Here is a 26,909-nt window from a genome sequence, read left to right as displayed (position 1 = left end):
GTCTGCAGCTCTGCCCTCTTATTTTCCATGCACAATTCAAGGTGCTGGCTATAAAGTCCCAGCATCATATCTCCCCTGTTAATTTCTCCAGAATTAACGTAGAGAGGCCAGGGTTGAAGTCAGGGGGCCTTTCAGAAGTATTTTAAGACCTACTTGTTTGTCAACAAAGGAAGGGGCGAATTTATTTCAATTAGTCAATCATCACTGGCCAGGGCAGTGCTGGATGTCCTTTGTGAGCTGCTCAGAGCCTCCAGGTCTGGTGGACCACAAATTTAAGCATATAAGGAAATGAATATTCATGAGCCACAATTCAGTATAGAGTGAAGCATGCTTAAGTTTACAGCTCTCTGTGGTGTTCTTGTGTTTTCTGGTAGATTATGTTGTTGTTTAGTCATTTAGTCGTGTCCACCTCTTCGTGACCCCCTGGACCAGAGCACGCTAGGCACTCTTGTCTTCCACTGCCTCCCGCAGTTTGGTCAAACTCATGTTGGTAGCTTCAAGAACACTGTCCAACCATCTCGTCCTCTGTCGTCCCCTTCTCCTTGTGCCCTCCATTTTTCCCAGCATCAGGGTCTTTTCCAGGGAGTCTTCTCTTCTCATGAGGTGGCCAAAGTATTGGAGCCTCAGCTTCACAATCTGCCCTTCCAGTGAGCACTCAGGGCTGACTTCCTTAAGAATGGAGAGGTTTGATCTTCTTGCAGTCCATGGGACTCTCAAGAGTCTCCTCCAACACCATAATTGAAAAGCATCAATTCTTCGGCGATCAGCCTTCTTTATGGTCCAGCTCTCACGTCTATACATCACTACTGAGAAAACCATGACTTTAATAACTATACGGACCTTTGTTGGCAAGGTGATGTCTCTGCTTTTTAAGATGCTGTCTAGGTTTGTCATTGCTTTTCTCCCAAGAAGCAGGAGTCTTTTAATTTCGTGGCTGCTGTCACTATCTGCAGTGATGATGCACCATCTGGTAGATTATGCATAGTGTTAATTAGTTGGTGGGTCATGGAGGGGGGCTGTCACTTGGACCATAGCTATAGCCAGCCTTGGGTAAAGCCTCCAGAGGTGCTTTGATGCTTCCAGCCTGTGAGTGTATGCAAATGTGTGTGTGGGTGTGTGTGTGGGGGGGTGCCAAACTGGGTTGTTGACCTGGGTAAAATAAAGACTAGTTTCACACACCCCTTGGACATATTCACAACTGCATTTCTGCACAGCAGCTTGGTCCTCTCTCATGCCTGGTTGAGTATTTATATAGCCCGAGTTCACATACTGAGGGAATAACATTATATACCATATTGAATCTGATACAGAATTTGCTTTCAGCCCCAAAACACAAATGTTGGAATTGGCCACTTGGATTAATTTTCCTGGGGTGAAGCTGACAGGAAAACTGAAAAATGTAAACAGAGATATGTCTTGTTCTGACAGGTTGTGTCCCCCCCTCCACATGTGTACCTCCTATAGCAATAATTACAAAAAACACTTCCACACAAATATTATTCAAGAGCTGGGCCACAACCAAAATAGGAGTAGGGCAAATTGCTGTTGAAGTCAGACCACAAAGAAGACTAATTCCCACCATACAATGCTTCTACAGCTGGCACATCAGACAGCTCCCAGTTGCCTGGGATTTCGAATTTCACTGTCTTACTATACTTAGAGCACTAAAGCAATTCAGATGAAGTTGCAAAAGAGGAATTAAGAGCCTAGATGCAATTGTGTACAGTTACTGCTTTAGAAACCTTCAGCCTTAGTTTTCAATAATCTAGGGCATTCCCTTATTGGCAAGCTTCCCGAGGCCCCCATGACGGGGCCAAAGGCTAAAAATGTGCAAAGCAGCAGATGTGATTCTTACCTTTGTACAGTAGGATATATTGCATCCACACTCCAGACACACACCTGGACACATACAAACACCTCTCCATCCAGAAAAGCAAGAGGCATTATTATAGTTCAAGATACCTTCATCTATCATAGATACTTTAGTTGGGATTCTTGCTGTAGCAGATCCAACGCTTACTACTGTCGCAGGAAGCCCCCCCCCCCCAATCATTCAATTTGTACAAACTTCACACACACACACACACACACACACACACACACACACACACACATACTACTACTACTACTACTACTACTACTACTACTACTACAACATACGCTATGCTTCTGTTATAAATTCATAGAAAATCAACCATACATCGGATCTGCACCATTTCACTTTTATTTTACTCCATGAAGGAAGGACTACAAAATGGGGAAGGTTTGATACAGGCCAGCTATAATCCCTTGAGCATACCAGCACATACAAGGAGGCCCTGCCAAGTTGCTATGCCAACCCTGATGGTCCTAGACAGAAGACCATCAAGGTCATAAAGAACTTGCATATAGGAGTGGATTCAGCATGGACTGGAACACAGGACAATGATCAGCTCTTCCTTGGGGGGGGGGCAGGAAACTGCAAATTCCCCTCTGTCACCAGGAAAGTACTCATGGGGAGGGGCGAAAGGAGGAACCAGCCAGGTGACAAGATACTCAGGTTACCACCACAACTCCTCCCTCAACCCCTCCTTTTTGTGATGTAGTTGTCATGTCGTCTTAGGAGTGTAGTTTGGGGGATTAAAGGTAAAGGTAAAGGTACCCCTGCCCGTACGGGCCAGTCTTGACAGACTCTAGGGTTGTGCGCTCATCTCACTCTATAGGCCGGGAGCCAGCGCTGTCCACAGACACTTCCAGGTCACATGGCCAGCATGACAAAGCTACTCTGGCGAGCCAGAGCCGCACACGGAAATGCCGTTTACCTTCCCGCTAGTAAGTGGTCCCTATTTATCTACTTACACCGGGAGGTGCTTTCGAACTGCTAGGTTGGCAGGCGCTGGGACCGAGCGACGGGAGCGCACCCCACCGCGGGGATTTGAACCACCGACCATGCGATCAGCAAGTCCTAGGTGCTGAGGTTTTACCCACAGCGCCACCCGCGTCCCAGAGTTTGGGGGATTAGTAACTAATAAAAGTTGGGGTCTTCTTTTGTTCTGGGCTTCCATTTTGCTTCATCTTGTTGCGGGTGGGAGTCCTGTCGCGACAGTATCCAATAAAGGCCAAGCCTACAGGCTGCTGTTTTGCTCCAACTTATCCTGGTTGGTGTCTTTGTTTTTGTCCAAGAGAGCCCTCGGATTTCTCCATTAACACTACCAATTAATAATGAGTGGACTCACCCCGCTAACTGACCCCAATTAAATATAGCACACACTCTGTATGCCAGTCACATAAGTTTTACCATTTACCATCTCAGGCAGGAGTTGATCAAGCAAAGAGGAAAAGTTTTATTAAGCAAAAAGAAATTTGTGAAACAAAGTGGGGTCAGGAATTGCATACTGTCTGTTAGAAGTTTACTTTAACTACAGTATAAGATGTCTCACAGCTTCTCTTAACCACTCTTTACTCAAAATCAGTTGCTACGCTTCAGTTTCTGTTACTAACTCTTCTGTTATCTAACTCTCTCCCTCAGAAATGGCTCCATTTATATTCTTCCCCCCTGCCCCGCAAAGTGCTGCTCCCCCCGCCCTGTGGCTAGCAGACTCTGTAGCTAATCAGAGAGAGGCTCCAGCCCTCTGGGGGAATTTCAGACTCTGGTCTGGTTCTGCTGTCCATCATACCTGCATTGTAGGGGGTTGGACTAGATGACCCCTGGGGTCCCTCCTAACTCTACAATTCTGTCTCCAGCTGGGCAACTGCACTTGTGAAGGGTGTGGAACAAGGCTGGCAACCTTGGGACTGCTTTGAGGGCCAAACACCTTAGAGGACTACACTTGGCCTTCAGGCCTGAGTTTCCACACCCTAACTCAAAGTAATTATTGGAAAGTAGCCACACCACCCAATTAAAAGAGAAAACAGGGAGTTCATTAAATGGATTATGAATAAGCAAGATAATTTGTTTGTATCACATTATGATGACAATATGCCAATGTTATGAGGGGAAAACCTGCTCCTTTTCCCTTATGGGGTACCCAAGAGCCCATATAGAGTCCTTTTGTAGGTTCTCTATTGGTAGGAGAAATAACAGAGGCCAGTCAGAGAATATTGAAAAGCAAAGCAGCTATTAAAAGGTAAAGCGACCCCTGACCATTATATCCAGTCGTGGCTGACTCTGGGGTTGCGGCACTCATCTCACTTTACTGGCCGAGGCAGCCGGTGTACAGCTTCCGGGTCATGTGGCCAGCATGACTAAGCTGCTTCTGGCAAACCAGAGCAGCACACGGAAACGCCACTTACCTTCCCGCTGGAGTGGTACCTATTTATCTACTTGCACTTTGACATGCTTTCGAACTTCTAGTTTGGCAGGAACAGGGACCGAGCAACGGGAGCTCACCCTGTCGTGGGGATTCAAACCGCCGACCTTCTGATCAACAAGTCCTAGGCTCTGTGGTTTAACCCACAGTACCACCCAGCTATTAAGCCTGATCTTTATTAAACTCTTGCAACAGGGTCCTCACTCACCACAAGCAGGAAAGAGGAGGAACCCAGAACAAAGGTGTGCCCACCCTTATATAGACTTTGGAAATTGCCCACCCTCAAACTCCAGACCACCCCCAGAAACATCATACATACAACACAGAATTGGTGTAGCGCAGGACCACCTCCCCCAATACATCATACATACATCTCAGAAGGGGCGGTCTAAAACAGAATCCTGAGTGTGTTATCTCCTGTCTGGCAGGTTACCTGATTGCATTATCTGGGTTTTGGCCACTCTTTTGTTATTATAACTACTTAATTCCCGATTCCAGGTCACATGTTCATCCTATTCACATCTTAAATGTGCCCTTAAGGCAGGATTTGTGAGCACAGAGACAATGTGGAGGTTTTTCCCCATTTACTTCGACCTTGTAGAGAAATATTTGAGGTCATTTTGTGAAAGAGAAAATTGCTTCAGGACTTTTCTGTGGGTTTCAGACATGTGGTTTACGGTACATATTTGTATGTGTTTGCTTGGTACATTTTTGAACATCTAATTCTTATAACACCAACATAAAACAAAAGCAAAAGCAAGCTGCCATGCTTATGATGAGCCACTTCACAAATACATTGTAAATTAAGACTCTTAGGGGTTTCAAGGCTAAAAGTTTTTAAAAGTCACTAGAACTGGGCTGAAGACATTCATAAAGCAGCAAAATTGTGTGTGGCTATCTCTGCAGCAGCTGTGTGTAAGACCACAATAATGTATTCTGTCTTTTTGTTCAGCGTTCAGCTTCCAACATCAGCCAACCAATGTAATATGGGAATATTTCTAGAGTTGCATAGATATCAAAAATTAAATTATTTTTAGAATACATTTTTTGCCACACACATAAATAGAAGCAGTAGACTAATTGACACACAACTAAGACAGAAACAACAGAAACATTACAAGCTAACATAAAGTCAGTATAGTTGTAGCCAGCTAAAGGGAGAATATACCAAAGTAATGTCAAAAGGAACAAAAAGAATTGCCTGAGTGAAAAAAATAAAACATCTCACTTATACACACTGCAAAATGAAATAGCAGAGATCAACAGTTATGCATATACCTGCAGATAATTTTTTAACTGTAGCTTCTTGCTCAACAGTAGCAATATGTGTATTTCAAGACACAGGGTCCATTTAGTTTTTCTTTTGAAACACTAAGGGGATGTGGCAATCTCAAGGGGAAGCAATTTGATACCATCTAGTGGCAGAATCCTATATGGAGCAAAAAGCAAAGATATTCTTATCTAAACTTTGACAAATTAGGACTAAGAATTTTGCTGAAATATCTGGGTTTTTTTAGTGCATAGTGGAAGAACAAGAACTATTATGATAATTTTTTAATGTGGCAACGCTTTGCACTTACATCTGGAAGCCCCATGTTATTGCCTGTCCACCCCATCTTTTCTCCACAGACATCACCCCCAAAGAATACAGTGGAACACATTTACCTGGGATTAAGTCCCATTTAACTCAGTGAGGTTTTTCTCCGAAAATGTGGAAAACCACAAGTGCCACCTTGAGCTGCTTGGAGGAAAGTGGCATATAAATGTGAAATATATCCCCAGCCAGGTATGGAGCAATATAAAAACAAACCTAAAAATCAAAGAGGAAAGATCCCAAGACACATCTAGGATAACCTGGCGTGGGCTCTGTAGACTTTTCACGCAGGCCCTTGGCAATCCCAGTGTGTGGAGCGTCTGCCATGCCCCTGTACTATTCATGGGCTCCACACAATGGGGTCTCACCTGAAACCATCCCTTGCAGTTTCCTACTAGCATGTTAAATTTTCCAAAATGTTTTAAAGTGTTGTTGCTTTTTATCCTCAACCACCTTGCAAACCATTTTAACATAATGGCAGAAATGGGCAAATCAGCAGATTTAGTTCATAGGAGGGATGTAAATTTTCACATTGACAAGTCTGTAGGAAAATGGGCTTGTTTGATCCATTTATTATTTGAATGTAACCTATGGAGATGTATGGCTCAAAAGACATTTATGGTGCAGTGTTGGACTAGGACCAGGGTTCAAATCCCTGTTCAGCCATGAAACCCACTGGGTGAACTTGGGCCAGTCACGGTCTCTCAGCCTAATCCACCTTGCAGCGTTGTGGAGAGGATAAAACAGGGAGCAGCCTAACCAGGTCCACCACCTTGGGCTCCCTTGGAGAAAAGGAGGGATAGTGCAAATTATGTTTTATGTTGTTTTATTGTTATACACAGCCCCACTTTGATTTGTAGTGGTGCAGAAGCACTTTCATAAATAGTTTGCTTTTCTGAATATTATTTACTGTGTTCTTTTAACAAAATCTGGTTCTAACAAAGGCTGACTAAAGAAAACTCTGCAACGAGTAGGGCAAAACTTGCCGCTTATCGGTTTAGACCTCGCCTCCTCACCTCAGCCGACTGACAAGAGGATAGAGGGGGAATTCAATCCAGAACATATTTAAAGCAGAATCTCTCCAGTTCACACTTTCCAAAACATGTGAAACATGTCTGTCCTTCAACATTTGCACTTATCCTAATTTTCAATGCAGTTCTCCAGCCAACCACAATGCATCTGTTAGGGGAAAGTATGCCTAGAAATGGAGATATTAGTGAAAACAACATGCAATAATGCATTCTATTAGGGGAAATGGCTTGCAGAGATGTGTACATTACTCCTAGCTGCATATTTAAAAAATCTAATTTTAATCCAACAAAACAGAGACGACTTACAATAAATGTGTCATGTAAGCATAGCCATTTCAATTATTTAATATAATTGTAAAGGGTTATCTAGTTCAACCTCTGCAATGCAGGAATCTTTTCCCCAATGTGGAGCTCAAACCCACCACCCTGAGATTAAGAGTCGCATACGCTTCTGACTATCCCAGCTATATAGCTGTTGTTGTTGTTATTTACTTACCGTTCTTCATCTGACGTTCCTGGGGCCGTTTGCAACAGAAAACACAAAATACATAATAAAACAAAAACAAGCCATTAACCTCCCTCCCACAAACACATTTAAAAGCCATAGAATGTTAATCAGCCAACTGTCTGGCTGAAGAGACATCTTTTTGCTGGGCGCCTAAAGATTTTGCGGGCCACTGCAGAAAAGGCCCTGTTCTCAGGTTGCCACCTTCTGGACCTCTCACAGAGGAGGCACATGAAGGGTCTCAGATGATGATCACGGGTCCAGGTCGGTTCATATTATTGTAATTGTCGTGAATAATAATAATATGCCTTTTGAATATATGCTTGAACTGATAGAATTTTATAAATTTTATTATGGGATCATACTTGCTGTAATGTCTGACCTCCTTCCCTCTGGACTCCCCCCCCCCCTGCCTAGCTAATTAAATGCTGCTAGAATGGTGTAGCCAGGTAGGTCCGGGGTGCTGTAAATACATAATTGTGGGATGGGGTGCTGTGGCCACTATCTGCGAGGTTACCAATGCATGACTGAAGTAGGCAAATTCTTCCTATTCAGGAACAGGCATAGCTGTCAAACCAACCAAGTCCAGAACCTTTAAACATCCCTGCTCTACAAAAGGGTTTCAGCCATATACTCATGAAACCTCAGCCCCAAACTCCTAATGACCACTCCCCAAAGCTTCATATAGATGTTCTGGCAGGGTTAAAAAAAAACCCTGAGCACGATACTTTTAGAAAAGGGGATGAGTCTTCAAGCCTACCAGAGTAGGGATATTCCTACTGTATGCAAGCATGCCTTTTGTCCTTTGTAACACGACTCATTAGGCCCAAACTAGGTTAGCAATACATTAATATCAGATAAGCTACTGTTGTGGAATAGAGGGTTTTCAAACCACTGACTTCTGGCAGGCAGCCTTCACCAGCTGGAAGGGGATACTTTGGTGCTGTGTTACAGAAGGGAACCAAACACATGGGATTAAGTAGTAAAGATAGCAGCCTCTCTCACACTTAGAAGTCAGTGTAAACGCTTCTCTCTAGTTCTAAGCTCAACACACAATATTATTCTCCCTGCTCAGCCATGAAGCTGTTTAGGTCACTCTCACACTCAACCTAAACAAGATTATTGCCAAGATAAAATGGGAATGCCTCCAAACAAATTTAACAGAAAGAGCAGGGAAGTGAAAGCAAAACAAAATATATTGATAGGCTGCAATCAAGTACTAGCTATCCTAGTACAGAAGTCTTGCAGCAAGCATGGAAACGTCTGCCAGTTTTCCTTTCCACTCTTCTCCAACTTTAGCCGCTTATCTGAGGATTCAGCTGGGCTACATGCTCCCTGAGCAGCTTTGTATATGAATGGAATATGCAAAAGGTTATCCTTTTGTTCACCAAAAGTAACAATATTCTGCTGTATTTCAAACCAGCAGTGACTGTACTAGCAGAATCTTTATATGAATGAAATATAGCTGGAGACCATGTTTGTGTCAGTCACCTTTTACAGATTTTCACACTGGAATAAACTGAAGCAGGAAACAGTTCATTCATAGATGATTGAAGAGAGAAGTCTGTAGCTGAGAGACATAGACAGTCCCAGACTCAGTTCTTGGCATCTCCTGACAAGGCTAGAGGGGAAAGCTCTTGGAGACACAGTAGGCAAAGGATAGGGAACCTCTGACTCTCCAAATGCCCACATCAGCTCCAGCCAAGAGTTAGGGTTGATGCGCATTGTAATTCAACATTTGGACAGGGATGTAGATCTAATGTGTTACTTTTTCTGAGTGTAGTTCTGAAAATTGTGCGTGATCAGGGTTAAGCATACTGTAGATATGGCCCTGAATTATTCAACAAAGGGTGTTCAATCAATCCATTCAGTTTCAGGAAACAGTTGTCTCTTACCTCTTTTTACTCCCAACAGCATGCATCAGGCAGAATGATAACGCACTACAGAACTTGTTTGATCACACTGTATATTTCATAAAAACTTAACATTTAATTATGTAATTTTATTTGAGACGCACATAGTTATAAAAGAGTTCACTTGAAATAATACCCCTCCCCCTTGTCTTTTTTGTTCGTTTGTACACAGTATCAATACACAGTTAATGATTAAGTTTACAAGTTAACTACATGACAAGTTCACATTATCTGCCGGAGCTTTTCCACCTTATGCTTTTGGAGTATTGATAATATGTGCTTCACACGTGGCAGAATAATTATGTAAAAATTAGGCTCTTCTGGATCATGCTTTATTTCTCAGAATTTGGTATGTCTCATTAAAACTGTTAAGCTCAAGGGAGAAACATGATATTTGGGCAGAAAAATATATTTGTAAGGCCATAGGAACACACTACAAATTCCCCAGAAGCTAGGGGAACTTATCTAAGAAGCCCTGTATCGACATGTATTTTAAAATGAAAGGCATAAGACTAGAAGATGGTGACACCAGACTTACTGTTAGTCCCTTCAGTCTTTAGCCTTACAAATATTGCACTCACTCTAAATCAAGCCTTTCCATAATTACCAAACACGTTTGCACATTAACTTACTGTCACAAGCCTCTCAAGTTGTTACAGACCAAGTTGATGGCAGAATTTAAAGAAGTCTAACACAACATCCATTTTGGCTAGCAGAATTAATGGACTTTATTCATTGAATTTGCAAGTAAGTGAGAAGTGGGAATGCACTTGGGACAGGTAAATACCCCATTTATTTAAAAAAACAACACTTCTCAAAAAAGGCTAGCAAGTATTTTACAAGTATGGTACAGAGAGAACACCAAGTTCAAAAAGAGATTATATTTCATATGCCACACAGGAATCCAAGTCTAACCAGATGTATGAAACTTAAAACCAAGCAATTAAGCTATAAAATGTCAACTGGAGGAGAGACAATGCTTTGATGGATCAACAAGTTTAGCTAAGCACAGATGCATGTTTTAAAATTGCACTCTCTTTTTAGAAAGTCAGTAGTAAACGACAAAAAACTAAGAATGGAAAGAGAGTGTATGCTTTCTGCTCTGGAAAGCGTATCCAGGTTTACCCTTCATTTAAATGGGTGAGTTCTGCAGAGCAAGGCTAAATGTGTTGTATCATGAAGAAAAGACAACAGTTGGGGAATCTAAACCAACTATTAGCTAAATGGAAGAATGTTGTCTTTTGCAGGGTTAACACCCAACACAAGACTTGTTCTGGGGTAAGAAATGTTTGCATCAGGCAATGAAGGCAAAGGCAGTCCCCATACCATCATAGTTTGCCTGTTTGCCTCGAGCACTCAAGGAAATAAGTTGACGTGGACAATCAGCTGATTTACACTGTAAAATGCAGTTCGACAAGGCATATTATTTGTAGAAAAATGAGCTAAATCAACCATTATGAAAAGTTTGAAGTGCAGCCATAGCACTTAATACTGCTGCATAGGCTATACCAACATTTCCTTAAGACTAAAGTTGTTTCCGTATGAAACAAATATTTTCAGAACTTCAGCAGGGAACAGACTATTCTGTCACTAATATTTTGACAGGATAAAACTAAATATTAACAATATTAACAATGAGGGAAAGTGAACTGTGTGTGGCATCCTTACACCAATCTTAAAGTGAATTTCCTATGGTCTTACTCAAATTATGTACATTTTAGCACAGCTAGAAGTAAGAAAATAGCAAGATATTTTTTAAAATAAAACAGAGTAGATACCCCAATTTGCTGCTGCTTCAAGAAGCACTTTATATAAATTCAACTAGTTACAGGCTCTCTCAAAGGGAAGTTCATAGAGACTAAATGTTCGTACATAGAACCAAGATGTGAAGTATGATGCCAACAAAGAGGAAACATAAGCAAAGAAAATCTGCCAAAAGGAACCACAGAACTTGTCAGTTTTGGCTTTCAGACAAACCCCCTGAGATACAGATTACAATACAAAGAAGTCAGATGTGGAAAAAAGATGGACATTCATCGTGGGTGGAGTCACACTTGCCCCCACAAAAGCACTTTGTGTTATAAAGCAAGAACCACAACACTTTAGCCCAAGCATGGGACCTACAGCAATCAGACATTTTTGTGTTTTGCTGCTTAATATTCCTGTTGGATACACTCCTCTTTCCATGCATCAACCCAGATGCTGCAATCCAAGAGGTAATTGGAGCAATATTGTTAGGATTATAAACAGAGGGGTAGGAAGAGTGTGCAAAAATTCACAACTCCACAGGAATGTTTTTTCTAACCCGCTCAACCAATGTTATGTTACAGAGTGCCAGTGGCCAACCTATTCACCTTGAATGACGCAAGATATGCTTAGAATTATATTGACATTTGACCCTCTAAAACGATGCAACGTTGTGTGCCTATTTGGCTAGCTAATGGGACATGTTACACAACAGCAGCTCATGGAGCTGGGGTGTCATCAAGGTTGTGTTGAGATAAGTTTTAACTTACAAAGGTCCATGTTTGGCACATCAATAGAACTAAAGCACCTGTATTTAAAGTAACTCAACATTTTATAAATAATTTAAATAGCGGTGAAATAGGCTGGTATGGGAGTCTCAGTTAAATGAGAAAGGCAGCTAAGTTTATATCTGTTCTAAATGTCTGAACCAACACCAGTTGCCTCAAGATTCATGGAAGGTCATATCAGGAGGACAGTGACTATGCTTTTTGAAAAAGGGACTGAAAGCTAGAGGGGATAGTTACACATGTTGTGTGTGCTTTTTCTATTAATATTCAACAGGCTGAAACAGGAACCTTTATATACAGGAATAGTTGCATTCAAGAGAGAACTGAGTGCCTTCCAGTTCAACTGAATACAGCATGAAATAGAAGTGAAATTGGATTGATGTAAGAGATACTGTAAGTGGTTCCAGTACACCTTCTGTACATAGAAATTCAACACCATACATTCAGAAAAAAAGTTCTTTTCCATATAAACAGATCTGTGTATCTGTCAAACAAAAGTGGCAAGCCCAAATAGAAATTGTAAGTGCCTGGGGTGTTAAGCTTTCCAACACCAGGCTACAAAACCACATTTATGTTGCAGACATATTTCTATGCCTGAGAAAAATACTAGGGCCATATTCCAGGCCACTTTCAGCCCTCCTGCCCCTTCTTATTAAGTACACAAGGCAGTATGAGGAGCCATGGTGTTGGTGGGAGGTCTGCGCCTACATGCCATCTAGCCCTCCCTTTTGCCTTGACAGAGCACAAGTAAATTACACTGAGTTGAGGAGGGCAACTGGCTGGGGATATAGGAAGCACACAGAGCTCCAAGGGCCTCTTGTGATGCCCATGAATAATTGTATGCAGAATTCTATTGGCTCTATGGTGACCCTCTGAGCATGGGTGCTGCATCTACGGCCATGCCCTCTGTATTCAGTATGGGACCCAATCTGATCCCTTTATACTACAGCTGGGTGAAATGCTAGGGAATGCTTACCAGAACAGAAAGAAAGAAAGCTGTGCAAAGACAAGTGTTAAGACTGTGCTCTAGCAGGCAACAGAGGGCAAATATGAGTGTGCAAAGAAAAACTTAGCAGCTTTTGAAGCAGGCGGTGAAACAAAGTAATAAAGAAGATTTAGCTCCTGCACATGTGTCTCTCAACTTCACAGCTTCCGTGTTTGAGAAGAGGGAGCCCGACTTGCTGAGAAGCAGAGCGAACCAAAATCCTTTTCTCTCTTGGTTTAGCACACTCTACATTCAAACAGAGCTCTCAGCAGCAGCCTGGTGGTAACAGCTCTGAGGCCAGGTGAGCCTGTGCTTTCAGAGAAGCAGGAAAAGGGTTTTCTCTCTCTCTAGGTATGCTGCAGTCTATTCTTAGGAGTTCATCAAAGCAGTGTGCATCGAAAGAAGCTGCTCTTCTTTGATCTGTTTTCCATTATTTTCACTGGTCCACCTGCACCTGCTGAACTGTTGTCATTCTAAGGAGAGACATAAGAAGAAGAAGAAGATGACGATTTAAGGTGCATTATTGTCGCAGAATGAACAAATCCTTTGGATTTTTTTGCCTCCCGTCCAAACAAAACTCAAATCCAATGAAAAACTAGTACATAAATCATACACTGTACGATTGTATACTCAAAACAAGAGGTCAAGCAGCTGACCCCACACAGGGCACAGAAGAGTGCTTTGGAAAATTTGACGCTCCCCTCCCAGCTCTCACGCTGCTTTCCCAAAGCCAGCTAAGCAAGGCGCCAGGCTCTGTCAGGGTTCTAGAGCCCACATGCCTCCTTCCCAAAACCCAGCTTCTCTTTTACCCAGCTTTGGGAAGGCAGCACAAGGGCAGCAGTGTGTGTGTGTGTGTGTGTGTGTGTGTGTGTGTAAGAGGCATCAAACGCTGGTGAGGGTCGCCAAAAAAGGTATTGAGGGCCATGCATTGGACCACCCTGCTCTATACACCTCACTGCTCTAATAATGCCTCCTCCTTTGCTTAGGCTTTATAATTCTCCCTATCTGGAGCATTTAATCACAACTTATACAGAGTTGCAGTAGTTACCTGCCCTCAGAGGTGGATGCCCGTTGCAGCCCTGCATGAGTCACTGTTCCGTGCTTGTTGAAGTTATGCCCAGAACAGAAACTCATGCAGACACCAGGGTGTGTGGGTGCTCAGAACCTCTTCAGGTGTAAGACTCCACAATTTTGATTCAGCTACCGGGCATTTGGGAAATCATGAAAGAATGAATACGCCTGCCTCACTGTAGTGAAAAGGAGCTTTGCAAAAGAGCAGCAGCAGATTCATGTGCAAATTCCATTCCTAAAGTTCATGCTAGAGAGGATTCAGCTTGATTATGCCTCCTGTACATGGACACCACACAGGACAGCCTTGCTTTCTTTATGTCACTACATTTAAATCCTGGCCTTCCTCCCTTAGCAGATTAGGGTGGAAGACAGACAAGCCAAAAAAATACAAAAAAGGCCTTAAAACATCATACAAATTAATTCAGAATTTACAGTGCAGCAAACTAGGAAAAATGACTGATCAGACATGTTCAAGTTTCCTCAAAGGTGGGTCTTTGGCTGTCAGTACAATCAAGGTAGCCCAGGAGGCAAAGGCAGTTCCATGTCAAGTGAGAAAACCTTATTCCAAATGGGACAATCCCTGAGCAGGACAACTGGGGCCTCTTTCCCCTCTAGGAGGAAATCTAGCTTACTGGATGGTTTTGAAAACCGGAGCAACATTGCATCCCTTTGCAGTACAAGACAAGTGAAGCAGTTGGGGGAATAACTAATGGCAAATTCAAAGAGCACCGCATCTGATTTTAACAGATCACAATGTGGCAGGAAACTCTCCTGAGTAGACCTCTTTCAAAGAAATGGGAACTACATACTTCTGTTTTCTTGCACATTTCCCACGTGTTTCAGCAAGGCTTGTGCAGGAGCATTTCCTGGAGGATGGCTCAAGGGTTCAGACCTGCATGCTCTATTTTGCCACCTCTAATGCACCTAAGATCTAATGTTTTAATGGCAAGGCTCTCTCTGAGCTCACTACTTAATGGAAAGGCCTCATGAAGATGTGTGCACAAGTTCCCATTAAAAAAGCAAATGTTGTAGCACATCTTTTATATTACACTGTGAGGGTGGAGGCAGGAATCAGGGCTTCTTCAGATTGTGGTGCCTGACTTGCATCTTAAAGACACAACTGCAAACTCACTAGCACTTAAGAGAGTCCTCTAAGGAAGACAAGCTGCAGCCATTTAGATGTGGAAAGCCAAAAGGTTAAACAAAATACCTGTGGGATGTCACCAGATAAGCTCTAATACCACTGCAGGCCAGTTCCAAGCTTTACAAATGTTTGGCTAGGGGCCTCCTAATTGTAGATCTTGAGAAGAAACTGTGCAGAATGTTGCTTTTGAGCATATGGAAAGGAATGTAATCTGCATATTCCCACTGCCATGTGCAACATTGGCACACTACATAATTTGTTCAAAATGTACACAAAACAATGGTAAGAACTTCCTTTGTTTTGAGTTTGTTCTATGCTATAATGTTGTTTCCAGTTCCAAATGAAACAAAAAGCATTAGATTGATCAAGGAGTTCCTTTCTGCACAAAGTCAAGGATTCGCCATGCAAGGAAGCATCTGACCAGAGTGAAGAGGAGCCCAAGAAGGACAAGTCTCTATCTCAACTCCAGAATGAGGAAGATGGGAGCTTGTCACTGCTGGGTTCAGGTTCACAGGAGCCCCCAGCACCTCCCAAGCTCAGCATATCACAGACAAGATCCCACCTCTTTGGAGAAGAGAGGTATGTTTGAAAATACAAAACATTTGCTGGCTACTATTGCCTGGCAAAACTGTGGGGATGGTATTCAACTAAGTTTCTTACTCAAAGCAGACCAACTGAAATTAAAAAGCCTTACTTAGCCATGTTCATTAATCTGAATGGGTTGACTCACAGTAAAACATAGTTGAACACCACTCTGAATCTCAGAATTTGGTAGAAAACATACTAATTATGAGATACAAATAATGAGAGAAACCAACCATTTTTTTGTTGAGTTTTGTCATGATATCCCGTGCAAGGGTGAAGAAAGCCTAGAACCAAGGAAAAAGGGAGAGTAGTAAGAAACCCCCCACAAATGAATCATCACATCTTACGCATTTAAGAGTGCAAAGCACTTTTTAAAAAAATGAAAAGTACAATAATTCCTTTATTGGAGTTGAAAAATCTTTGTCCCATTAAACTTTGGGTCTTATAGGAACTGGCTTCTAAAAGGGATCTTTGAGACCTCAACATGCCTCAAAGTAAAAGCACTCTTTTATGGACTCCCCTGAGCACTCCCACTTAATACGATGTTCTTGGCTCAAACAGTTCTTCTCTGGGTCTGAAAGGGTCTTTCTTATCACCTGCTACCTGATCTTCTTCGCTGGAAATGCCTGGGATTGAACCTGGGCCCATCTGCATGCAGCAAAGCATGTGCTTTATCACATAAGTGATTCCCACTTTTCCCCATGCCCATGGAAGCACTGCAAAAGAGGGACAAAGGACTCATGCTGCTTCCCCAGAGTACTCAGCAAGGTGTTAGTGGCCATACATATAATCCCTGGCTAGCAAGTCAAACTAAGATTTGAACCCCACCGCAGAAGACCACACACGAGCATCTGTGTAAGCATAGGACTTTGTTTAATGCATCTATAACACAACATCAGAAAATATTTTAGCCACCAGGTGTTCACCAGGTTGTTAGCTACTCTTACCTCTTCCACGTTTATGCTTGATTTTGCACTTGTCTCCAGAAATTTGATTCCATAATCAATTGCTAACTGCAAAAGTGTTAATAAGAACTCATTAGTGTTTTAAAAAGTGGATACTTCTAACTGCCCAACTATACCACAGCTTGATAAAAAGCAGGAAGCAGAATTTATAGCTAAGTCAATGCCATCTCTATCACCTCCAAGCTGACATTCTTCCACTGGAATCCAAAGGGGCCAATGTGCAAAAGGTCCGTGTAGATGAGGCACAAACAGGCTCATTTTCCCTTTAGGTGGCCTCACCTCTTGGAATACATTTGGGCACCAGCGCTGGAATGAAGCATCCCGTGGGCACAGAGGAGGCACCATGTGTCCCTCTGGAATTCAGCCTCTGCATTTACTTGTTACCTGCTGGGTTATTTTTTTCATTTTCATTGATTTTGAAAAGCTAAAATATGCCAAGATGCTAGCATACTATCCAGTATGGCAAGCAACACCAAATGGTGTTTTACACCAGTTAAGGGTTCTTAGAAATGAGTGATGCTCTAGAATTAAAACTGGAAATTACCTGAGTAACTGAGCCAATTTGAGGTACTGGAAAACTGTCTTCTCTTGCCCATCATCTGCAGAATTCCACCCCCATTCCTTCCACCCCAGCAATCTAACAGAGCAGCTTCCTTCCATTGAACTGGTTTGTAAGATCTTCCCTCCCTGCCCCTTTCCATCATAGCTTTACTCCATTAACTCCAGTGGGAGAGGCATTCCTTTCAATTCAGATTAAGATCTGAACAGAATGTTAAAGGCTTGCATTGGTTTTGAAGTCTACTTTAATGAGTCCTTGAAGTTAGTTTTCAAGCCTGCATTAGGCAAACCTCAACCTTTTGAGTTTTAATGCTAAAGCTAAACAGAATCAAAACTGGTTCAGGACATAAGGGTTGTGACCCAGATACAACCACAGTAGAAGTGAGAACATACAGTTGATTTCAACTGGCACCTTTTAAAACTGTTGTCTATTCACAAAATAAGAATTAAAGTTAATGACTGTCCAGCCTGCATGGTCGTGGGGCTTTCAAGGGTCTCATGTCCTGAATCTTTTGCTTGTTATCTGTGTTGCCAGGTCTTTAGTCTTGGGTATTTAAACTCCTGTGATTTAAGCTCGTCTACTTGATGAACTTGATGGTTAGCATATTATGACCTACAGTCCTATCATGAATATTTCATCTCGGTAATGTTGATTCTGAGATGCTCAAGGAAAACTTCTGTCTCAAGGGTAAAAAAGAAAAAAAGAAAGGTAAAGGATGCCTAGATGGTTAAGTTCAGTCAAAGGCGACTGTGGGGTTGTGGCGCTCATCTCACTTTTCAGGCCAAGGGAGCCAGCATTTGTCCACAGACAGCTTTCCGGCCAGCACGACTAAACTGCTTCTGGTGCAATGGGACACCGTGATGAGTACCAGAGCACATGGAAATGCCTTTTACCTTCCTGCCACAGTGGTACCTATTTATCTACTTGCATGCTTTCAAACTGCTAGGTTGGCAGAAGCTGGGACAGAGCAACAGAAGCTCACCCCATTGTGTGGATTCAAACAGTCAACCTTCCAATCAGCAAGCCCAAGAGGCTCAGTGGTTTAGACCACAGCGCCACCTGCTTACTCAGAGACCATCCCCAAATCAGTATTGAGAACACTTTGTTTCTGCATCACTCATTGCCTCAAAATGAAATTGGGTGCAAGAAAGAAAAGGGCATCAGGTCAGGAAGGTGAAAAAATATCCAGAGAGATGAAACTAGATTTACCTTTTCTCCTTTTTCTTTTGAAACTTGTCTTTTCTCATTCATATCACATTTATTACCCAGGATCATTCTTTCTACATCTGAAGATGCATGCTGAACAGAGGGAGAAACAGCAAAAACAGCCAAGTCACAAAATCTTGATATGCCAGATACATAACAAGAACTAAGCTATTCAGAGGCAACACAAAGCACAAATTCACACATTTTTAATTATATCAGAATAAAACCAGCTATCTTTTGCTCATGAAGAATTGTCTGATTAATTCATCTCTTGAGACACCATCTCTTCCTTTAACTCTGTCCTTTAAACTTTCATGGCTTCATTTAACAGAGCAAGGACTACTGTGTCAAAATGCAGGGCCTCATGCTGGTGGTTAAATAAGCACCAAGTGGTAAAAAAGCTTCAGCTATGTGAGAAAATAAATAAAAGTTTAGCCCAGACCTTAACAAAATGCTCAACAACTAGAAAGGGATCTCTAAGTGCCATTATTCAAACATAAAAATTAAAATATTATCCAACCATGTATGATCAAGAGTAGATAGACCATCAATATACACCTTTATACACCAATATACACCATTACATTTTTATTACCAAGTTCTTGTTTCATCTCTATTCCATCAGGGTGCGGGGGATACCCTCATCTAATACTGCCCAAAGAAAGCAGTCTGAATCAGTTTATTCTTCCCTCCACCACTTTTTGTGTGTGGATTTACCTGATATCCTGTAAAAACATTTCACCTGAATCCTACCAGTGAATCAAAGTCACTTTGCCCCCACTTCCCACTGACATGGCAGCTGCTGTCCTCATCACTGTGCAATTTAAGAGATGATGTTGGTGAAATTTGAGCTAGCACTCAAAGCTGGTTGTTCCCCTATAGACACATACCTCTTCTATGTTTCTTATCCAGTTTTTAATGTTGTCGAAGGACTTCTCATTTGTGATATCATAAACCAGCATAATACCCTACAAAAAAACAGAGTAAGAACGTAAGTGCTTGGCTGCTGGATTCAAGCCAAAGGCTCAACCAGATACTAATGGAAAAACCAACCACCAGGAAACAGTTCCCAATTGTATTCTGAAGCCAACAGGGATGATGGGAGCAGTGATAGAAATTCCTCAGATGCCAGGTGCATTTTGCAACTGGCACGGGTCCAACTGTGACCATGTGGAGATCCTTGGATGCCAGGTTGGCGTCTGACATCTCCATCTGGCTGACCCCTCCAGCTTTCTTAAGAACCATATTTTTCACTCCAGAAGACACACTTTTTCCTCCTAAAAAGTAAGGGGGAATGTGAGCGCGTCTTATGGAGCAAATGGCACTGCGGAGAGAAGCAGAGCTGCGCAGCGCCCCTTCAGTGAAGCGGGAGGAGGAACGGAGCCCCTTCTGTTCCTTTTCCCGCTTCGATGAAGGGGCGCTGCGCAGCTCTCCCTCTCTGTGCAGCACCTCTCCAGCGATGCGCCTGTCCTGGAAGCCGGAGGAGGAACAGAAGGGTCTCCTTCTGTTCCGTCTCCAGCTTCACTGAAGGGGCGCTGTGCAGTTCTCCCTCTCTATGCAGCGCCCCTTCAGCGACACGCCTGGCTGCGCACAGCCTCTTCGGGCAGGGGGAGGCTTCATCCCACTGCCCGGGAGAGGCTGCACGCGGCTATCCCATAAGCCAGGACAGCATGAGGGATCACTATGCAGTGATCTCGCTTGCTGTCCTGGCTTCTGCCTTAGCCCCGCACAGCAGGGAAGCCTTCATCCTGCTGCCCTGAAGAGGCTTGGCGCGGTTATCCCAGAAGCCAGAACAGCCACACGGTATCCCAGAAGCCAGATCCCTCTTGCTGTTCTGGGATTCAGAATAATTTTTTCTTGTTTTCCTCCTTCCAAAACTAGGTGTGCCATATGGTCTGGTGCGTCTTATGGAGCGAAAAATACGGTAGATAAGCAGAATAGCTTATTTATTGCATGTATATCCCACCTTTTTCTCCAAGGAGCACATGATTCATCCCCTCCTCAGTTAATCCCTACAACGATCCTGTGAGGCAGGTTAAGAGGCTGTGACTGGCCCAAGGTCACCCAGTGAGCTTCATGATTCTGGGTATTTGAACCATGATCTTCCAGTCTGACACTCTAGCCACTACACCATACTGCCTTCCTAGAGTACTTCTGCTATGGGGCAGCTATAAAAATTAAGTAGGTAAATAAATATGGGGCAAACAAAATGCCACTTTGAGAAGGATCTGAAATATTTTTCTTGAAGCTTTAATTTGTTTTATTCTGGATTGTTTTATTTGATGTTTTATTGTGCTGTAAACTGCTTTGAGATCTTTTGATTAAAATATAAAGTTGTACAGAAATGATGATGACGACGACAATAACAATAACAATTTTATCCCCGCCCCCCAAATAGTGCCTATACATTCTGTTGTGGCAACTATAAACTAGGTTTAGGGTGTCATTGGGCAATTAGCTTATATATCTGAATTTTTAACACTGGATGGGTGTTGGGTGTTGGATTAAAACACAGCTTTACAAACATGTTGGTATGTTGGCTGCAGTGTGTAGGTATGTGCACGAATGTTCCTCCCAGGGCTAGAAAGAGGTTAGTTTGCTAGTAAAACTGAAATACTGTGTCACAAAAATGATGCATGTCTAAATAAGGTGTGTCACCAACACGAAGAGTTTGGAGAGCTCTGGTCCAAAATCTAAAATCTTCTGTGAAAAACTACTCCCATCATGATGTTTGGAAACAGGATTTTAGAAGACAGATACACGAAACAGCTCTTCTGTCAAGCAAGGCCAAATATTTATCTTCAACAGTATATACTTGATAATCAAAAGTGAGATGCTGATATCTTTTTATAACAGTTGAAAAACTATGCATGAAACAGAGCACTGACCATGGCTCCTCGGTAGTATGCAGTTGTAATGGTGCGGAATCTTTCCTGACCAGCAGTATCCCTGTAAACCAAAACAGATGTAAGAAATGGGGGTTGGGGGGTGTGGAGAGGAATTCAGTGCTCACACCCCACCCCCATCCAATACCAATGCCCTTAATGAGGACCTTTCCATTAATTAATAATAATAATAATAATAATAATAATAATAATAATAATTTATTATTTATACCCCGCCCATCTGGCTGAGTTTCCCCAGCTACTCTGAGCGGCTCCCAATCAAATGTTAAAAACAGTACAGCATTAAATATTAAAAACTTCCCTAAACAGGGCTGCCCTCAGATGTCTTTTAAAGATAGGATAGCTGCTTATTTCCTTCACATCTGAAGGTGTTCCACAGGGCGGGTGCCACTACCGAGAAGGCCCTCTGTCTGGTTCCCCGTAACCTCACTTCTCGCAATGAGGGAACCGCCAGAAGGCCCTCGGCGCTGGATCTTAGTGTCTGGGCTGAACAATTTAAAAATAAATGTGACAATTCTACAAGTGCCTTGCAATTACATTCTACGTTGGACAAGTACAATTAAGCAAAATGTTACAGCCTCATTCTCAATACATTTGCATTCAAAGTACAAGTTATGCAAGCTGTATTTACAAGCAAGAAGGTTCTAGATTAGCCTTTCCCAACCCCTTCATGTGTTACAAACTACAACCTGCATCAGCCCTAGCCAGTACAATCTGCAAAACACCAGGTTGAAGGCTGATCTGGACAGTAGTTTTATAGTTAAATCCCTGACACATTTGGAAGCAAGGCTTACTTTTAATAGACGTTACTGCCAAGTACAGCCCTTACATGTACAGTTTGGTTTTCATCCATGTGCACCATCTCCCCCAACTGTATGCATTTAATTAAATGGCAGTTTTATCAGTGCAATCTTTCCATTCCAAGTGCAGTGATCTCAGCTTCTACGTTCTTTTGCTAGGAAGGTAGACGAGTGGAGCTGATTTTATATTGTGTGGGGAGATCCTCTCATGCTGTCTGCTGAGTACATACAGGATGCTTCTTTAACAATCTTGGGAGGGAACTAAGTTTGTCTGTCATCAGTGGGAGTACCCAGATGTTACAGCCACTGGTTGTCACATTCAAGGCACTATGATTTTACTAGGAGTGTGAAATTTACAAACATGATCTGAAGCCTCTAGCTCCAGAGGCAAGTTGCATTTTTAAAAAACTTACCATATCTGTAGTTTGATTTTCTTCCCATCTAGTTCTATTGTTCTGATTTTAAAATCAATTCCTGTGGGAAAGATAGATTTGTGTTATTTAGGATTCTGCAGGTTTCTGCTGCTTTGCTCTCAAATTAGATATTGTCTATCATCGTGGTAGGCAGAGAGAACTCTGTAAATACTGAAGTTTAGAATTCTCAGCGTTACTTTATATGAAAGAGGACTTCCAGTCTCACACTTGCTGGGCTCCGGAGAAGTGTGAGTGGAACTTCACTTTCACAATGGGACTTTCCTGCCTCTTCTGTGGAGAAGCAGCTGTAACCCTACTTTGGTGGTAGACAGAAGTTGACTCCTACCAGTGACTCTTGTTGTTCCTTGCTGGGGATTGTGATGACATTTTCTCTGCCCCAGATTTTCCCGGAGAGCCATAGACTCCCCCACCCCACCCTATGGTTCCTACTCCACCCACCTCTAAAGAGTAAAGCCTGTCTGTTGCAGATATCGTTCTGAAATTTAACAGGTTTCATCCCCTGAGAAGGGGTGACTATACCTTCAAATGAAATCCAAATCTGGCAGAAAACTATTTCATTTTTTCAAAAAAGGGTAAAGGGTGCCTACAACTTGACAGGCTTAATTCACAAACTTTCATCCACTTCTGTGCAACTGGTGATTATATTGCTCTTTTAAAAATATCCATTACAGTGAATGGAGGGGGGAAAGAACTTTGTTTTTAACAGGTTTAATTTGGTTCTGAATAATGAGTAGAACTGGAAAAACGCAGAGTGGGTCTGAAACAGATCTGGCTGCTTCCTAAAGCTACATATGTAAGTCTAAGCAGACTTGCTTTCTAGTCATGCAGAATCCAAAAGGCAGTCATTTTACACATCACGAAGTGACTAACCACCTCCAGAGTTAAACCTATTCCAAATGCATCCATGGAGCCTACCCCCCCCCCCCAATAAAGTGATCAATGCTTCTCAACAAACAGTTCCAAAGAATTCCCAGGGTTAAAATCCATTGTACAAATTTATCTGTCAAGGGCATGAAGAGCTTGCATTTAATAATACTGAACAGTATTACAGATAAAATGTGTAGTATAGCAGAATGAAAATGGAATAAGCAATAGACATTTTCTGTACTGTGACTGAAGCTAACACGGTATTCCATTTGTTGCAATGGAATAAATTTCTGAGCCCTGGACTACTCCAGAAAGACCTAAAATGAGAAGTTACCGGTAACTTCAAAAAATATAACTGAAGAGTTAACATCAGACAAGAGTCTTGACATGGCTTCTGCTAATAAAGATGACATTTCACTCAAAACAGCTCACTTTTGTTGCTAAGTTCCACCTTTTCCTGTGTGTTCTTCCTCCCACAACTCCTGACTGATATGTAAAGTCTTGAACTCTTTCCCCCTGATCAATGAGTGTTTAACTTATATCCTGCCTTTCATAAACATACTCAAAACAGCAACCATTGCCATCACAGTAATCAGCACAAAATGGCAACGCATGTGAGAGTTTAATGATAATTAAATTAGAAAAATTGAGACTTGGCTTGGCAGTCCACTTGCTGTTGACAATTAATATACAGTGGTACCTCAGGTTACATACGCTTCAGGTTACAGACTCCGCTAACCCAGAAATAGTGCAGGAGGCCCCATTAGCTAAAGTGGTGCTTCAGGTTAAGAACAGTTTCAGGTTAAGAACGGACCTCCAGAAAGAATTAAGTACTTAACCCAAGGTACCACTGTAGTAGACATAGCATTGAGAGTTACTGGATGGCTGTCCTGACTTGTCCACCCCAATTTTAAAGCAATTTTTAAATTGTTTCTTTATCAAAGATTTCCTGGGGTGGCAAAAGTACATACATTGTTTTTATTTTCAGATTGTAAAGTCCTTTCTACAGATCAGTTATATTCAATGTGAGACTTTGATGCAGTAAAAGTTTGGGGGGAAAGATAGTTGGGGAGAGAGCGCAAGGTGGGGGTATATGGTATATGTGCAAGGTTTTTGTGTCAGTTTCATGTCAGTAGGTTCTCTTTCTATTCATTTACAGTGGTACCTTGGGTTACAGACGCTTCAGGTTACAGATGCTTCAGGTTACAGACTCCGCTAACCCAGAAATAGTACCTCAGGTTAAGAACTTTGCTTCAGGATGAGAACAGAAATCACGCGGCGGAAGCAGGAGGCCCCATTAACTAAAGTGGTGCTTCAGGTTAAGAACAGTTTCAGGTTAAGAGCAGACCTCCAGAATGAATTAAGTTCTTAACCCAAGGTACCACTGTATTAAGTTTTCATTGGTGTTGAGAGAGGTTGGGGGGCCCAGGGCATGGGTGGTTGCCTACAGTTTTGTGAGTGAGTTTTGTTTGCATGGGTGGGTTGTTGTGTCAAGTTAGCCATATTGATTCATATGCTGTCAGTGGGTTCTTGTTGTCTTATTTATAGCAAATTTGAGAATTTTAACCTAGAGATAAGAACTATCTGCTTAAAACATCTTTCTCCTGCACACAGAAAAGATTCCATCCCATAGGAAGGACTGGCGCCTACAAGCTTATGTTTAAGCCTACATCTGGTGTGCATAGATTATATGCAACCCCTAAATTCTCTTACTCTAAATGTAATGTGTGCCATAACATAGCAGTTGCAATCACTAACTAAATTCCTGTTCAAATTTGAGAAATGTACACAGGGTTCGTGGGTTGCTGTTTTTTTTACACACACTCTCTCTCTTCATGGAAGCAATGAAAGTCTTACAACTACTTGCAGCTTTTAATGAGTGGCTAGAATGAGCCACCCGCTGACGTTTCTTTTGTTTCCTCACTTCAGCAACAGGAAGTGGTGAGCTGCTGCACCCATCAACAGCACAGGTCTGGTGACCGACTGCTTCCTGCTGCAGAAGTTGCATGAAGCATGAAATAAAGTGTTTCTAAAGTGAACTTTACACACTGAAGAACATGATACAGGAGGTTTCAGAGTTTAGCCAGGCAGCAGCTAGAGATATTTTGAATTTCCCATCCCCACTAGTGTGAGAAAGCTTTGGTCGCTTGTGTGCCATGGCAGTACTGCTGATATGCCATTAGGTCAGGGGTCTGCAACCTTTAAGACAAAAAGAGCCACTTGGACCCGTTTCCGAAGGAAAAAAAAACTGGGAGCCGCAAAACTCGTCATTATAAAAATAACTTTTTTGTCACTTTTTTATTATTTCTTTGTTTGACCCCTCAGAATTACACCTCCTCATAGAAATAAACGTTAAATTAACAAGTTACCTTTTTTGTGTTTGTGTGTTCTTCACTCCCCTTCAAAACAGTGACCAGCGTACATGCCCCCTTTCAATGCAGTGACCAGCGTACATGCCCCCTTTCAATGTAGCGGGCGGGCGGGAAGGTGACGTCGGGACGGTGCGTGACTAACGCACGCACTGCCCCCATGCGACGTCACAGCCAGTACAGCGCCCGCCACAGTGGGGAGTGTCGGGGCACACAATGCGCCTCCTCCCCTAACTAGTATCCGCCCCGGAGCCGCGGCAAAGGTGTAAAAGAGCCACATGCGGCTCCGGAGCCGCGGGTTGCAGACCCCTGCATTAGGATAAAGAATAACTAAAAGGTTTGTGCAAGCCCAGGTACCTTCCTACAAAGACATCTGTTTCCTAAGTCTCTGCATGATCCAGTACTCTAGCCTTGCCGACACTAGGACAGATAACACTGCTCTGTCTGCATCAGGTATGATTAAATATTGCAACTACTCATGAGGCAGGGATGTCATATAACTGAACTACCCTGAGAATTAACCCATGTTTCCTCTCTGCAAATCCCTTTCACATCAGGAGTCATGCCCAGAGAAACACAGTGAGTGTTATGAGCACTAAACTTCTCAGGGTGTATGCGTAAGAGTGAATGTACCTCCACTATCTGCTCAGCTGAACAGTCTGCCTCAGGTATCGGAAGTCTGGAAAATGCTACTGAGGAACATTATGCCCAAGCAGAGGTGGACTGACCAAGAATCAAAGTAAAGAGAAGACTTAGGGCACATTTGGACCAAACACAAACAGAGCAGAATCCACAGGCAAGTTTTCCTGTGCAAGCTACAACTGAAATGAATGGGAAGCTGCAGAAAAACATAGAAGTTCCCTCCCACATAAGCCCCATTGTAGAATTTTCCAGAGGCTTCTGTCTTGTATTAATTATGAAAGGGGTTGTGATTTAATTTTCTGCTTCAGGTATTAAGCTGTATCAAGCCAGGCTAGTCAAGATTTAATGAGACACTGCTCAGATGTCTTTTTCTGCTAAGCAAGATCAAAGATAGATCTATCAAGATATGGGATTATCTTCCCCACTGCAGAAAGCCATTGTCTCTTCAGATGTTAAATTAGGATCTCAAGAAAAATAAGATAGTAATGACTGGTATTTTGAATGGATTAT

At 42.4% G+C, this 26,909-nt stretch overlaps 1 protein-coding gene across 1 annotated transcript in view; it reads right to left on the bottom strand.

The window, feature by feature from the left end:
• Window positions 1-9,388: 9,388 nt before the first annotated feature.
• Window positions 9,389-26,909, bottom strand: part of RAB8B (RAB8B, member RAS oncogene family) — a 37,890-nt gene continuing 20,369 nt past the window's right edge. Inside the window, exons 2-8 of the mRNA XM_083712948.1 lie at window positions 22,501-22,561; window positions 21,270-21,330; window positions 19,272-19,349; window positions 18,385-18,474; window positions 16,599-16,664; window positions 15,885-15,935; window positions 9,389-13,324 (exon numbers count right to left, since the gene is read on the bottom strand). Coding sequence (XP_083569074.1) covers window positions 13,232-13,324; window positions 15,885-15,935; window positions 16,599-16,664; window positions 18,385-18,474; window positions 19,272-19,349; window positions 21,270-21,330; window positions 22,501-22,561 — 500 coding nt within the window. The 3' untranslated portion in view covers window positions 9,389-13,231. The remainder of the gene's footprint in view (window positions 13,325-15,884; window positions 15,936-16,598; window positions 16,665-18,384; window positions 18,475-19,271; window positions 19,350-21,269; window positions 21,331-22,500; window positions 22,562-26,909) is intronic.

This window comes from Podarcis gaigeae, assembly GCF_964106915.1.
Source record: "Podarcis gaigeae genome assembly, chromosome: 14".
In the NCBI taxonomy this organism is placed as follows: domain Eukaryota; kingdom Metazoa; phylum Chordata; class Lepidosauria; order Squamata; family Lacertidae; genus Podarcis; species Podarcis gaigeae.
Note: the sequence above shows the minus strand (reverse complement) of the source record. Positions and strands in the feature narration are given on the sequence as shown.